The 16,345-nt window shown below is 47.5% G+C and overlaps 1 protein-coding gene across 1 annotated transcript in view; it reads right to left on the bottom strand.

Annotated features, from left to right (window-relative positions):
• Nucleotides 1-9,456, bottom strand: part of MTARC2 (mitochondrial amidoxime reducing component 2) — a 36,183-nt gene extending 26,727 nt beyond the window's left edge. The window contains exons 1-2 of the mRNA XM_023203705.1: nucleotides 8,920-9,456; nucleotides 2,958-3,131 (exon numbers count right to left, since the gene is read on the bottom strand). Of these exons, the coding sequence (XP_023059473.1) occupies nucleotides 2,958-3,131; nucleotides 8,920-9,191 (446 nt within the window). The 5' untranslated portion in view covers nucleotides 9,192-9,456. The remainder of the gene's footprint in view (nucleotides 1-2,957; nucleotides 3,132-8,919) is intronic.
• Between the last annotated feature and the right edge of the window lie 6,889 nt (nucleotides 9,457-16,345).

Raw genomic sequence — 16,345 nt, 5'->3', positions numbered from 1 at the left:
AGATGGCGCCACTTCACTCCAGCCTGGGTGACAGAGCAAGACTCCATCTCAAAAAAAAAAAAAAAAAAATTAATACAATAAAATAAGTGTAGAATAATATAAAATTCATGACACTTCAGCCTTGTCCAAATGGCTGTGAAGGGACTTCCTTTTCTTTTTACTAACTTGAGGTTGTTGGTTTATGTTATTTGATTCTGAGCTCTGGTGGGCTGGCTGTGGTAATCACTCTGTCACTTACCAACTGTTAGGGGTCAAATGTTTGTGTCTCCCCAAAGTTCCTTTGTTGACACCCTCAGCCCCAGTGTGGGGCCTATGGGAGGTAATTAGGTTTAGATGAGGTGGAGCCCTCATGCTGGGATTTGTACCCTTATAAGAAGAGGAAGAAACACAAGAATGCTCTCTCTCTTCATGCAGGCACCAGGAAAGGTCATGTGAGGACATAACGAGAAGTGGCCATCTACAACCCTGAAAAGCTACCTCATCAATCTACCAGCACCTCAACCTTGGACTTCCCATCCTCCCAAACTATGAGAAATTAATGTCTGTTGTTTAAGCCACCCAGACTATGGTATTTTGTCATAGCAGCTGGCACTAACTAAGCACACTATCTATGTCATTTCTTCAGTTTTTAGCAGTTCCCTTGGCAACCAATCCATCACAAATAGCTTATAAATACAGGCTGAACTAGTTACAGCATGTCTAACCAGCTAGAGAGGGCAGTACACTGATTACACCTCTGTGTCAATCCAAATGCACAGCTCTCAATCATTTTCACCAAACTGCCAGGGTTCCAGGCTCTCTATTCCCACCTCATCCAGATCTACAATTGATGCATGGAACAGAATGACATAAGAAAAGGCTGCAGGCCGGGCGTGGTGGCTCATGCCTGTAATCCCAGCAGTTTGGAAGGCCAAGACGGGTGGGTCACCTGAGGTCAGGAGTTCGAAAGGCAGCCTGGCCAACATGGTGAAACCCCATCTCTACTTAAAAAAAAAAAAAAAAAAAAAAAAATTAGCCTGGTGTGGTGGCATATGCCTCTAATCTCAGCCACTCAGGAGGCTGGGGCAGGAGAATCATTTGAACCTGGGAGATGGAGATTGCAGTGAGCCAAGATCGTGCCATTGCACTCCAGCCTTGGCAACAAGAGCAAAACTCCGTCTCAAAAAATAAATAAATGAAAAAGAACAGGCTGCAATTGGTGTCTTTTTCAGACCCAGGCAACTCACCTACAAGGTCTTGCTCTTTCCCTCTTTCCATCCAGGAAGGTGTGCGTGTCCCTAGATTTCTGCTTATTTAGCTGGGAAAGAGCCTTGGGGGAAAAACTTGCTCACTGTCGGTGACATAGTGAGTCTACAGAGCAACACCTAAATTACTCATGTGACACATGTCAGCTACGTATTTACCCATTGCCTTCACATGTCTTCCAATTAAGTCGAGATGGCTACACTCTTCCTCTTCAACAAATTAATGGGCTCAAAACCTGTCATTTATGGAAAAGCATTTCTTCTCCCTACACATACACGTTAAAGGCAAAAGCCTTAGGAGGCAAGTGGGTTCAAACCCCAGCTCTGTGTTTTCATGGCAGTGATCTAAGGCTTGTTTTCCTCGTTTGTAAAGTGGAATTAAGGACCCCCCTCACGGGCTTGCTAAGATAATTACCGGAAGTACTGAATTCAGTGAATTATTGCTTCAGACTTTTGAAAATTGGGAACTATGAGTGGTGGATTTCAGCTTAGACACTTTGCTTGAAAAAACATAAGATGAGAGTTCAGGGAGTGATCTGAGGCACTCCTCTGAGCCCTGGGACCTTGGACAAAACCAACTTCCATACAGTTAAAAAGCTCAGTTGGTGACAAGGGATCCAGATCATCTCATGACAAGCATCTAAGTCTTCTTAATGAGGCAGGACAAGACCCCAGCAAACCACGGAACTTGACAACCCAACAGAAGTCCCACAGGCCAAAAGGAAGCCAAGGTCTGAGGTATGCCTTTGGCCAGAAGTGGAAATCCCTTATACCCAAGGAATATGCCTTCATCTCAACCACACACTTCAGAGGCTGCAGAGTCCATTTGGAAAGCTCTGGAAACTCCAGCATCCTTCTCACCCAGCCCTGAGATACAGCTGTTACGTCTCCACTAACTCCCTTGTCTGCCTGGTTGGAGAGTTGACAATTCTGAATGAAGATTTGAACGAAAGGAGAAAAGCCCTAAAGATGAGCACATTGTACCACCTTTATACTTGTGGTAATCTTGCTTTTAATTTTCTGCATGTTTTATGCTTTGACATCTTTGAGCCTTGTTGACACTGAAGAAACTACTTCTCCCAGGGCTGACCAATTCCTAGAAATAATAGACTGATGACCTGCAAGTGTGCCTGTAATAGGAATACCAACCCATCCAGAGTCTGCACTCCCAGTCACCTCCTTTATTTGGTGCTTACTGCCGGGCCACTAGTCCCCTGCCCTAGTCAACCCCAGAGCCAAGTACCAGACAACCTGTGTCCCAGAGCCTGCTGAAGTTATTCAAACTAGCCAGCCCTAAGCCTGCCACCCCTGCCTTGCTTCTCCTTTCCTGTGGAAACCACAATAAAAGTCCTTGCCCACATGTTCCCCCTGCTCCCTCTGCCTCCTGGTGCTTCCCCACTTGGCCTTGTGTGGTGTGGCGTGCCTCCAATTTCTAAGGAATCTGTTGGTATAAACATCTTCTTTTTTCAGGACAGTCATTTCTATGTCTGCGTGTCTAACCACACCTGATTAAAACAAATCCTAGGTACCCTTAAAACAATACCCTGCATCATCCACTCGTGCCCAATCCCAACCCAAACTTCACTTCTATTAAATATTTCCTTTACCGATGTCATCCTCTACTGTAGAAACTATAGCAAGACAGAATGGAGCGAGAAGCCTGAAGGGAAATCAAGCCTGTTGCAGTTCCCCGGATGCCCCCATGCAGAATACCTGCAGTTGTGGAGTTTGTTTGAGGAAGGCTGCTTGCTAGGTAAAACCAGCTGGTCCATGTCTGGAGCCTTGAAGATCAGGCAGTTGTTCTCATAAGTGATGGAGACAAGCACCAGGCGAGGCTCCTGCCGGGCAGTGACCATGTGTCCGTCTTCCTTAATCACCAGCCAAAACCTGCAGAGAAACAAACCACGGCACACTCAGAAAATCCTCCTCCACCTCCCAACAGCTTCCCTCCAGCTTTCTACTTCCTCAAAACTCTCCACCCGCCCTGACTTGGGACCTAACATCATTTTCCAGACAATTATCCAGGTCTGGCCAAATGATTTCAGTCTAAAAGTTGGTGACCCCAAAAAGAGCTCATTTGGCAGAAACAGTTCTGGGAGAGCGTCTGGCTGATGTATGGCAATCTCCAGTTTCAAAAACGAGAACAGGAGGCTGGCTCAGACACTTTCCCCTCACTGCTTAGGCAACCGTGCTGCCTGTGTGGGGGCTCTGCTTTGGTTAGAAGCTTCTGTACGTCCGTTATATATGTCTCTGTGGCCCTGGGAGAAGTAACATAGCTTTCAGGGCCTTTTGTTGTAGAACAAGATGAGGCTGGCCAAGTGAACTGGAGTCTGAGACAAAGGTCTTGCAATGTTGCTGCCTCCAAGAAGAACCAGGCCGGCCTCTGCTCTGTTTAACTTACTGTGGCATGTAGGGGTCCTACATCAGGAAACCTCCCAAACAGCCTTTCCTTTTCATGCACACATTCTGACATAGAGAACAAAGACTCACAGAAGTACACATTAGATAAGAATCCCACTTATTTCCTAGAGAGCCCGCTGTGCTGGACTTGGTTTTCATACTTTGTATTTCTACGGGATGAGCTGAAGAGTGAGGGAAAGCTGGCCAGGCCCGGTTTGTTAGACTTTTACCTACAGCCTAGCATATAGGTTGGGCCTACACCACACAAAACACTGTGTTGCCAAAAAGAAAAAATCTTCCACTCCTAGGAAAAATAAATGTCAATATCACAGTTTGGTTCCTTTAGTTTAGTTGTTTTGTTTCATTTTGTTTATTTTGAGACAGAGTCTCACTCTGTCAGCTGGGCTGGAGTGCAGTGGCACAATCTTAGCTCACTGCAACCTCCGCCTCCTTGGTTCATGTGATTCTCTTGCCTTAGCCTCTCGGGTAGCTGGGATTACAGGCGTGCACCGCCACGCCCAGCTATTTTTGTATTTTTAGTAGAGACGGGGTTTCGCTGTGTTGACTGGGCTGGTCTCAAACTCCTGGCCTCAAGTGATCTGCCGCCTTGGCCTCCCAAAGTACTGGGATTAAAGGTGTGAGCCACTGTGCCCAGCCCAGTATCACTATTTTAGAAAGAAGATAGAATGTGCAGACAAGTGGGTGAGGAAAATGTGGGCACTGGTGAGTAAAAAGTGCCTGAAAGCCAGAGCCTTTCAAATGTGAGGAGGATAAAAAGCACAGCCCCTTCCAGAAGCAGGGGTGGCTCCTCCCAGGAAGACATTCCAAAATATGACCAGAGTCATAGGGGAAGCCTCAGGAGACCTCAGGAGGACATCCGATATCAGAGCAGAGGGAGATCCGTCTCTGCCCTGTCCTGACCCTGACAGATAGTCTTGCATCCGCAACCTCCTCATCAATAGAGTCCTTTCCAGGTGCTGGCTAAACTGACCCTTCCCTGCAACCACACCGGAAGACAATGGCTGGCAGCCTGTGCCCTGCTAGCTGGCATGATGATGGTGTGGCAGTGTAAAGGCATTCCCGTAACTGTCTTGGCTACCCCCTTCCAAAAAGCTGGCGACACTGGGTAGCAGCAAGTCCCCACCCCTCTGAGGAGACCACCTTTTCCTTTCTAAGTGTGAAAATGCATATGTGTATTATTTATTCATATATATATATATATATATTTAATTAATTTCGAGAGAGGAGACAGGGTCTCACTCTATCACCCAGGCTCTAGAGTGTAGAGGCACGATCTTAGCTCATGGCAGCATTGAACTGCTGGGCTCAAGCGATCCTCCTGCTTCAGTCTCCTGAGTAGCTGGGACTACAGGCACATATCACCACGCCCAGCTGATTTTTTTATTTTTTGTAGAGATGGGGTCCCACTGTGGTCTGGACCTCCTGGCTGGCCTGGAACTCCTGGCTCAATTAATCCTCCCTCCTTGGCCTCCCAAAGTGCTGAGATTACAGATGCAAGCTATCCTGCCTGGTCAAAGATATCTTTAGATCCCACAGTTCTCTGGTTCACTCAGCCTGGGGCTGGGTTCTGTAAATCAGAGGATGTCTGCCCAGAGAACGGGGCTACAATGAAATACGCAGGCATCCTCTGATTTAGATGCCTGATAGGGCTGGGCCCTATTCCCTATCTCCAGCCTTGTACCTTGGTGCACAGTTCTTTGGTTAACCTCACCAAAGCCTTCACCCTTAACTTCCAACATGCCCCATCCCCAGACAAGACTCCCTTTGAGATCTTCACACAACCAGAGCCATGTTCAAACAGGAGTGGCAAATCTGTTTGCACATTATTTCTGACATTATTTCTCCACAGGCTGAATCTTCTCATCTCCCATTCATCCCTTACTAATGTTGCCCTTCACTGTGGCTCACAGCCTGGCCCGTGGCTCCAGCCTATTGTATAATAATGCAGGCATTAACTGCTGGGGTTAACAATGGGAAGTAGTCGCTAGAGGTTTCCCACTCATCACTGTCACTGAAAAAGCAAGTGACAACTTGCTGGGAGTCCAATTTTGGGTCGGGACAATGACAGTAATCACAGGTTAAAAGGTTGCCATTTGTAACATACCCCAACCATCTCATTTTCCTGTCAACCTGGGCAATATTAGTTTTCACCTCTTGTGCACAAAATGATGCCCAGTGAAAGAATAACTAGTTCTATTCTGCCAGATCTGAAAGAAGAGTTAAGTCTGGAGTATGGATTCCATCATGACCAAGTTACTCCAACCTAGTCTGCAACATAAAAGCCGGTGCCTTGAATTTACAGGTAAAACATGAGTATGTGGTAGAGGGATCGGTGTAGAAGCCTGGAGCCCCGATTCCCCAAAAGAGCTACAGTGCCCTGACCAACAGCAACGAGTAAGTGGAGTCCAAAACAATGGGAAAGAATCTCATTTCTCAATTACAAACTGGCCTGGGGAGCAGGAAGGACTGAAAAGTGAGGGAAAGCAGGAACCCTACCACTGAGTATAGGATAAGAAAGACAGCAGGAATTGGACAGGGAACAACATCCTGGATAATAACCTCAAGGGATTCCTTTCTCCAACAGTTAATCATTTGCGCAGAAGAAATAAAAAGCTGGCTTCAGTAAGGGTTTGGACAGATAAAACTGATCAACTCACATATGGCTGCTAAGGACAGCAGAGATTTCCAAGGTCAGGGAGAACAAGCATGCCCTCCCAGCAACTGCACCAGGCAGCCAATGAATGCTAGCATTCTGCTAGGTGGACTTTAACCACTCAATGCTTAGCGTGCTCAAGCCAAGTGTTCACAAGTATACTTAGAGCTTTCAATAAAATACCTTCAGAAATTTGAGACCCAGAGCACTTTCAGAGGAAAATCCCAGCTCCTTCAAACAGTTAGTTCCAAAGACACAGGTTCAGAATGGAATTCATTAAATGAGGCCTTTCTCTGAATTCTAGGAACATTTGTAGTAGTGTTATTAAATTGTCAGGTGGACAGAAGAGCAGTCATTGAACAGAGTTCTCTCCAGCAAGCCTGCTTTCAAATTGTTAATTATCCTTTGATAAATAAAATGTAGTTAAAATGGGGCTTTAGAGACCATGAAGTTCAACCTCATTCTTTTGCAAATAAGAAAACTTTGTAAAAGTTCGTCTCAAGTCTCCTGATCCTCAGTGCAATCCTTATACTTTTATATCATGCACTGGTTTCATACAAACGGCGTAAGTACTGTACTCACACAGATCTGAGTTCAAATCCCCACAGCATACACTGATTTTCTGGACTTGGATGAGATACTCATTCTTTCTGATACTGTTTCCTTATTTGCATGGTGATAGTAATATCTAGCCCACAAGATTGTTATGAGGCTTAAATATGCTAATCTATGCGACAGGATTTAGCTCAGTGTCTGCTGCATTTTACCACTGAATTAACATTAATTTCATTGCCTTTCCCTCCACCCCAGGCTTCACATCACCCCACCCCATCCTAAACGTTTATTGTTTAAAACAAGGGAAAGGTAATATAGTTGTATTTATGTTAGGATGCCAATGGGAGCAAAAAGCACAGGCAAAGGACACTTATTTTCTTTCCATGGTTGCAGTAGTCAGGGCAAAGCAGTGACAAAGAGAAGTGGGAAAGAAACAGTTCTTCAGGTGATCAGAGGAAATGCAGATTAGAACTAGAAACAGTCTGTGAAACCAATCCTTCAAGTGAGGAAGGAAGTAGTGCAACCTAGTCTGCAACACTAATTTTCTGTGGACATGCATCGTGAGAACTTGGTTCTCCCAGTTTTTTGGAAGGTGTCCAGTCCCACAGAGCCTGAAGTCTCTCCAGCAATAGGAAGACTTTCTTATCCTTCATATTTGAATAAGCTCTAAACATCCTCTTCTTCTTCATGGTCTCAGATAAAACCCTTTAATTATAGCATCAAAATCACCAAGGGGAGATTTAAACATTCTACGCGAGTTGGCCCCACTCTTGGTGATTCTGCTTCAGTAGTCCTGGGATGGGAATCTCAAGAAATTATAGCTGAAAAAGCTCTCCAGGATAAGAAATTTGGGGTGGGGGTGGGAGAATGAAAATCCTCCCATGATTCATATGGTCTGTGTACACAACACTTCTCTAAGACTCACTGAAGTTTTCCAATACCATGGAAGCCCACATTTCTTTAAGAAGGCAGCAGTCTTCAGAAAACAGTGCATCTGTGTGTGCTGGAGTGAACACAGGGATGCAGATGGCTCTCTGCTAGAAGAATCCTTGAATGATCAACTTGCAAACCTCCCTCCCCTCGGACACAGGGCCACAGCTAAACCATCTCAGCCAGATAAGAAGGCATCTTGGCTGGGCGCAGTGGCTCACACCTGTAATCCCAGTATTTTAGGAGGCCAAGGCAGGTGGATTACCTGAGGTCAGGAGTTTGAGAACCGCCTGGTCAACATGGTGAAACCCTGTTTCTATTAAAAATACAAATATTAGCCAGGTGTGGTGGTGTATACCTGTAATCCCAGCTACTTGGGAAGCAGAGGCAGGAGAATTGCCTGAACCTGGGAAGTGGAGGTTGCAGTGAGCTGAGATAGTGCGACTGAACTCCAGCCTTAGCCACAAAGTGAGATTCTGTCTCAAAAAAAAAAAAAAGAAGGCATCTTAATCCTAAGTATGAAATGTCTATGTGTCAGACACAAAAGTCCCAAAGTTCCAGGCTGTGAACAACTCTGCCTATGGGAGAAGGGGATACACTATTTCCTTAATGGCAAGTAAAGGACCCCTGCCCCAGAGTCCCCATGCCACTTGCTCACCCTTAGTCAAAGTGTATCAGGCCCCCCTGGCACCCCCAGGATTGGAGAAATGTGAGGAACAAGGCCCAGCCACGCCTAAGCCAATGTCCTTGAACACCACTTGGTTTCTTTCTTGCTGCTTTCTAGTGCTAATAGCTTTATTTTTCTACTTTGGTATAATAAGATAGAATCACAAACTTTAGAGCTAAGGAGGCTCGGAGATACAGGTCAGACTCCCTCCTGTTACAGAGGAGGACTCTCTCGTCTAGGGAAGGGCAAGGGATTGCCCCTACATATTTTACCACAAATAAATCTGACATGAACTTGGCTTTCCCAGCTAAACGACCAACTCAACAGTCAGCCCAGAAACTCAGGTGGCAAACCTCTATAGTCCTTCCCAGATAGGTCGGGCCCCATCTGCCTCCCCCTCCTCATCCCAGGCAGGCTCCGCGGTGCCCTGCGCCCGCGCTCGGCAGTACCTGTCCCGCAGGTTACCACTGCGCAGTCCCATGGCCGTGCACTCCGCCTCGCTCACCGGCACCCCCTTGCAGGATTTCACCGGGTAGATCCAGAGCTTCGCCACGGTGCCCACCTGCTGCAGCTGCCGGCGCCGCCTGGGCCATACTCGGCGCCAGGCGACAGCCCCCAGCGCCACCGCGGCCAGTCCCAGCACGGCCACCCCAAGCCACCTGGGCAGGGCCTGGGCTGGGAGGCCGAGGCGGGCCAGCGCGGAGGAACTGGAGGGGCCCATGGCAGAACGAGGGCGGGCGCGAACCTGCGCACAGAGCGGCAGCGACCAGAGCGCTGGAGGACGAGGAGGCCCTTAAGGATCCGGGCGGGTGGGAGGAGTCAAAGTTGACCCAAACACTGGCCCTCTCACCCTTTCACCGCCGAGAAGGCAGAGCGGTTCCGCGGAGAGCGGGAATGCCTTAACGTGGTGACAAAGCCTGCGCGGTAATGGGGCAGGACAGGAAGAGAGCGACTGGGGTACCCTGGACGCCGTGGGAACGACGACGTCCAAAGCAAACGAGCTCCAGGGTGGTCAGTGTCTCCTCCCTCTTCCCCGCCCCTACTCCGCGACAGTTACCCGTGCAGCGTGACCTTTAGCGTCAGCACTCTGCCACCCCCTTCTCTGCTAATACTGCGCGTTTTCTCGCACGACAAGATCACCGCAGAACGTGAAGGCGGGTTGCAGAACGGAGGATTTACAAACATTTGGGAACGACTTTTTCTGGCAGGTCGCTGTGAGAACTGCAGGACTTTCTGCACACGAAGACAGTCTAAACCTCTGCACTCAAAGACGAGGAACTCTAGCGTGGCTTATAGGAGTATGACTCAAGGTCCTCCACTCTCCGCTGCCCCCTAACCTCGACCCCAGTAAAATGTCTTCCCGAGAAAGCTCAAGGCAGCCAGGAGAATTTTCCGTTTATCTAGCCAACACCCGATGGTAAGGCCTCTGACCTCCCTTTTTTAGGGTATTTTCTTAAAAGGGCTTACAACTGTGAATCCTTTTTCTGTTGTTTTGAGATGTGTATGTATCGCCTACACCTCAGAAGTGTCTTTCTCAAGGAGGTGAAAGCCATTGCTTTGAAATGCAATCATGGGGAGGATAGGCCTCTGTACCCCAGTCTCTGTGGGATGATAGAATCCCAGCTTCATAACTGCCAGCTCCAGGCACAGCTGCCCGGTCATTGATACTGACCACCCCTTTGTGATTTTTCACTTGAGTCCCTGCTAGCTTCCCCCGCCCTACTCTCTCCTTCACCCTTTAAAACGCCCAGTCTCCTCTGCGCAAATGAGAATGAGCAGCTTTTTCTCCTACTGTAAGTAGTTACTGAGTAAAATCTGTTTTCATGCTTTAACTAATGTCCGGCTTTTATTGATCTTTAATAACTCCATTCAAGCAAGCTGTTGGGTTAACAGTGGATTTTCTTAGACAAGTTAAGTTTTGAAGTCTTTCAATATTTTGTGGTTGTTTTTGTTTTTCAAAAGTTTGTCCCTTACACTGTGGCACAGTTCTAGGAAAGTTTAAGGAGGCCAACCAGTGGGCCACCTACCAAATCTGGGCTGGCCACCCCCTGGGAAAGGGGTTCCCCTGGAGTGTGGGAAGAGACTCTGGGAGGGATGGAGAACCAGAGGAGCCAGGCTCCCTTTGGCTGTTCCTTGTGAAAAGTGAAAGACAAAAAGGGCCTGAATCTCTCCCCACCCAGGGAAAAGCCTCAGGCCAGCAGAATTAGTCCCTCAATCCCCATACATTTACATCATGCTTGGCAGCTGAGACTTCCAGATTTGTTTTTTAAGCATAGTGTGGTGAATGCGATGTGTGTACACTTGGAGCTGACCCCCTTTGCCTCTCCCAACTCCCGAGGAGGGTCAGAGTCCTCGCTGCCCACAAGCCTGCTGTCAAAGTGAGGGGCTTACAAAGCCATCGCCTCGCCGTATGTGAGCTCCCAGACAGGGCAAATGTCTTATTGATTAATCGTCTCTTTCTTTCACCACATAGGTATTGATCATTCACCAGGCTTTGTCCTAGATTGGCACTGGGGATTTAAAGTTTAGAAGAAGCTGCCCCTCCGTCCAGTTCACTGACTCCCTGGAAGACTGACACCTCCCCCTGCAAATCTAGAGGATAATGGCAGAGGAGAAGCAAGGTCAAGATACAGAGGAAGCAGAGGCAAAAGAGCAGCTGAATCTCAGGACAGTGCTGTTTTCAGAGCAGAGAACTTTGGAGCTGAGACTTGAACATGAGGAGGGGCTTGGAGATGGGTAAAGGAGAGGATTCTGGGTAAAAGGAGCAGCATGTTCAATAGCCTAAAAAAAAAAAATGGAAGGAACAAGACAGTGTGGCATGTTTGGGCAACCACCAGCAATCCAGCTGTATTAGGATGTACCTGTACATGCAGCAGGTGGCGGAAGCTGAGGCAAGACAGGTGGGCAGAAGTCAGATCAACATGCATCTTGGGCCGGGCGCGGTGGCTCAAGCCTGTAATCCCAGCACTTTGGGAGGCCGAGACGGGCGGATCACGAGGTCAGGAGATCGAGACCATCCTGGCTAACACGGTGAAACCCCGTCTCTACTAAAATACAAAAAATTAGCCGGGCGTGTTGGCGGGCGCCTGTAGTCCCAGCTACTCGGGAGGCTGAGGCAGGAGAATGGCGTGAACCCGGGAGGCAGAGCTTGCAGTGAGCTGAGATCAGGCCACTGCACTCCAGCCTGGGCGACAGAGCGAGACTCCGTCTCAAAAAAAAAAAAAAAAAAAACATGCATCTTATCTCTACTTAATGTGGAGACACCTCAGAATTCTGAACAGCAGTCTGGCATGATTAGACTTGGGTGCTAGGAAGGCCACTCTGGCTGCTCTGAGAAAGAATAACACCACAGATGGTAAAATGAGTTGCAAATGCCTTAGTTCAGGCTGACGTAATTCCAAATCAAGGAAAAATAACAGTGGGGCTGGAGATAGACATGTGGTTAGGAGAGATGATCAGGGAACAGAATTAACAAGAGGTAGTGATGACAGAACACAGAGTCAGAGAGAGAGGAAGAGCCCACAGGGCCTCCCAGCTCTGTGGCATAAAAGTCTGGGGTGGGGTGGGAGTACCATTCTCAGAGATTAACAATTCAAGAGAAAAAGATAGTCTGGGAAAAAAGATGATGAGCCTGTTGTAGACAGTGAGTGGGAGGTATCTGTGGGACATCAAAGAGGAAATAGTTACCTAGATACATGGGTAACTTGACCTTTCCATGCTTCCACCTCCTCATGCGCAAAATGATGGGGATAGATAGCAAGTGAGGAACTTTGCCATGGTGAGTGCTGCCAAGTCTTCGCTGTCTTCACCAGCCATTACCTATCATAGCCTGCCCTGTTTGCAGATTCACCAATGCTGGGGCTGGGGGTGCCTTCAGGGGAGCAGGAAAATTCCTTATCAATAATGTGTGCATTTGCAGCCCAGCATCTTCATTTGTAGAATTAGTGAGGGGTAATGAGAGAATGTATTAGTCCATTCTCGTACTGCTATAATGAAATACTCGAAACTGGGTCATTTATAAAGAAAAAAGGTTTAATTGGCTCATGGTTCTGCAGGCTGTATAGGAAGAATGGCGGCATCTGCTTCTGGGAGACCTCGGGGAGCTTTTACTCATAGTGGAAGACAAAGCAGCAGTGGATGTCTTACGTGGTAGGAGCAGGACCCAAAGAGAGGAAGAGGTTCCACATGCTTTTAAACAGCCAGATCTCATGAGAACTCACTCTCAGGATGACAGCACCAAGGGGAGCGGTATTAAACCATGAGAAACCACCCCCATGATCCAATCACCTCCCACCAGGCCTCAACTCCAACACTGAGGGTTACAATGGAACATGAGATTTGGGTGGGGACACAGATCCAAACCGTATCAAAGATTGAGGATTCATTAGTCTAATTGGCTATTTGCATATCTTTTTTTCCCTTCTGATTTGAATCACCTTATCTATTGTTTTGGTTAATTTATAAGATCCTTTTGCAAATTAAGAAAATTACCCTTTAACCATGCCTTCCCGAGTCATAACTTTTTTCCCTAGTTTGTCATATGTTGGCAACTTCTGCTTAGGTAGAATCTCTCTTTCTAGTGAATAAGACATCATTGTCTGCCTAGAGGCACTGATATAGATAAAGAAAATTCTGTCAGTTAAAATATAAACCAAGAAACCAGAGAAAAAAAGAAGCCTAAAACCCAAATATTACCTTGCCCAGCCAGGCCTTCTTCAGGAAGGTGAGTACCCAGCAGCCAATGGAAGTGTTCATTAGGGTCATGCAGCAGTTTGTTTTTCCTGGGGAGATGAGCACATCAGATTATTAGGCTGTGAGGATAGTCAACCTTCAACTCATATAAAAAATCTCATGACTCGGGCTAAGCTAAAATATTGTAACAACCTCAACATCTCAATGCTCTAACAAAATAAAAGTTTATTTCTCATTTACATCCTAGTTTGATGCAGGCCAAACATTAATCAAAGGTCCCCTTAGGCCAGGCATAGTGGCACACATCTATAATCCTAGTGTTTTAGGCAACTGAGGTAGGAAGATCACTTGAGCCCAGGAGTTCAAGACCAGCCTGGGCAACACAATGAGACCCTGTTTCTACAAAAAATTAAAACAAAACAAAAGAGAGAACAAGTCAGGTACGGTAGTGCATGCTTATAATACTAGCTACTCTGGACACTGAGGCAGAAGAGCCACTTAAACTCAGGAGTTTGAATGGATATTAAGCATATACATAGTGGCTAGGAAGTCAAAGTGCCTGAGTGACTGAAAATCCAGCCACACGACCAGGGTTCAAAGCAACAGATTACAAACTCAAGCTTGATAGTCAGTATGTTCAGCTTTGAAAGGAAGATGGCATTGGATCTCTCACTTACTTTCCCTTCAACGCATAAACCAAGTGGTAGGGACAGAGCAAGATGGCTGATTAGAGGCCTCCACTGATCATCCTCCATGCAAGGACACCAATTTAACGACTATCTATATTACAAAGTACCTTCATAAGAACAAAAATCAGGTGAGCAATCAAAGTACCTGATTTTAACTTCATATCACTGAAAGAGGCACTGAAGAGGGTAGGAAAGATAGTCTCGAATTGCCAATACCACCCTCCGCAATCTCCCAGCAGTGGCCAAGACAGAATCTGTGCTCTTGGGGGAGGGAGAGCACAGCAATTGTGGAACTTTGCATTGGAACTCAGTGCTTTCCTATCATAGCAGAAAGCAATACACGCAGAACTAGGCTGACACCCATGGAAGGAGCACTTAGAACAGCCCTAACCAGAGGGGAATCACCCATCCCAGCAGTCACAACTTGAGTTTCAGCAAGCCTTGCTTCCCCAGGCTAACGGGCTCTGAGGTACTAAATAAACTCAAAAGGCAGTGAAAGTCACAAAGACTGCAACTTCTAAGCAAGTCCTGGTGCTGTGCTGGGCTCAGATCCAGTGGACTCAGGGGCCATGCAACCTAGTGAGACACCAGCCAGCGCATCTAAGGGAGTTCTTGACCCACATTTCTCCCAACCCCAGGCAGCACAGATCACAGCTCTGAAAGAGGCTTCTTACTTGAGTGGAAAAGGAGAGTAAAGAGCACTTTGTCTTGCTACTTGGATACCAGCTCAGTTACAGGAGAATAGGACACCAGGCACAGGTATGAAGCCCCCATTCCAGGCCCTACATCCTAGATGACATTTCCAAATGTACTCTAGGGCAGAAGGGAACCTGCTGCTTTGAAGGGAAGGATTCAGTCCTGGCAGAATTCATCACCTGCTGACTAAAGAGCCCTAGAACCCTGAATAATCAGCAGCGGTACCCAGGTAGTATATGCTGTGGATATACTACACAGCATATACCAGGTTGTAAACCTAGATTACAACACCCAAGCTTTGAATACCTCGAAAGCTTTCCCAAGAAGGAAGGGTACAAACAAGCCCAGACTGTGAAGACTACAATAAATACCTAACTCTTCAATGCCCAGAGGCTGACAAACACCCAAAAGCATCAAGACCATGAACTAAATAAGGCATTAAGGACCAAGTCTCAGCTTGGGTGAGACTCTGAAACATGCTGGTTTCAGATGTGACCCAGCACATTCCCAGCAGTGGTGGCTACAAGGGGAGATTCTTTCTTTTCTGTTTTTTGAGATGGAGTCTGGCTCTGTTGCCCAGGCTGGAGTGCAGTGGCGTGATCTCAGCTCACTGCAAGCTCTGCCTCCTGGGTTTACGCCAGTCTCCTGCCTCAGCCTCCCGAGTAGCTGGGACTACAGGTGCCCGCCACCTCGCCCGGCTAGTTTTTTGTATTTTTTTAGTAGAGACGGGGTTTCACTGCGTTAGCCAGGATGGTCTTGATCTCCTGACCTCGTGATCCGCCCGTCTCGGCCTCCTAAAGTGCTGGGATTACAGGCTTGAGCCACCGCACTCTGCCAGGGGAGACTCTTTCAAGCAAAGGGAAGAATAAATAGAATTTTGTCTTGCAGCTTAGGTACCAGCGTGGCCACAGTGGAGTAGCGCACCAAGTGGGCTCTTGGGGTCCTTGGTTCCAAGACTGGGCTGTTGGATGGCATTTCTGGACCTGTCCTGGGCCAGAAGGGAGCCAAATGCCCTGAAGGGTGAGTCCCAGGCCTGGCAGTATTCACCACAAGTTGACTAAACAGCCCTTGAGCCTTAAGCGAACATCAGCAGTAGCTTTGCAATACTCCGGTGGGCCTATGGCGATAGTGGCATGGAAAGAAGCTCCTCTGCCTGTGGAAAGGGGAGGTAAGAATGGGAAGAACTTTGTCTTGTGATTTGACTGCCAGCTCAGCTGCAGCAGAATAGAATACCAGGTAGATTTCTAATGTTTCTGACTCCAGGCCCTGGCGCCCTGATGGCAACTCTGAACCCACCTGGGGCCTGGGAGAACTCGCAACCCTGAAGGGAAGGATGTAAGACTGGCTGGCTTTGCCACCTGCTGATTGTAGACGCCTTGAGCAAACATAGGCAGGAGCCAGATAGTGGTCACAGCAGGCCTAGCGCAAGACCCAGTGCTGCGCAGGCTTCAGGTGTGGCCTAGCAAAGTCCTATGGTGGTGGCCATAGGAGGGATGGTATCACCCCTCCCCCAACTCCAAGCAGCTCAGCACACAGAGAGAGAAACTCCATTTGTTTGGGAGAATATAAGAGAAGAGAACAAGAATCTCTGCCTGATAACCAGAGGGTTCTTTAAAAATCTTATCAAAGACCACCAAGGAAGTACCTCTACAAGTCTGCAAGAGGCACAGAATTACCAGGATTAGTGTGCCCCCTAGTGCAGATACAGCTGCAGGGACCGAAACCTAGATTACAACACCCAAGTCCCTTTGAATACCTGGAAAGCTTGCCCAAGAAGGATGGGTGCAAACAAGCTCAG

This window comes from Piliocolobus tephrosceles, chromosome 1 (assembly GCF_002776525.5).
Source record: "Piliocolobus tephrosceles isolate RC106 chromosome 1, ASM277652v3, whole genome shotgun sequence".
Taxonomy (NCBI): Eukaryota; Metazoa; Chordata; class Mammalia; order Primates; family Cercopithecidae; genus Piliocolobus; species Piliocolobus tephrosceles.
The sequence above is the reverse complement of the archived record's forward strand: the minus strand, read 5'-3'. Positions and strand labels throughout refer to the sequence as shown.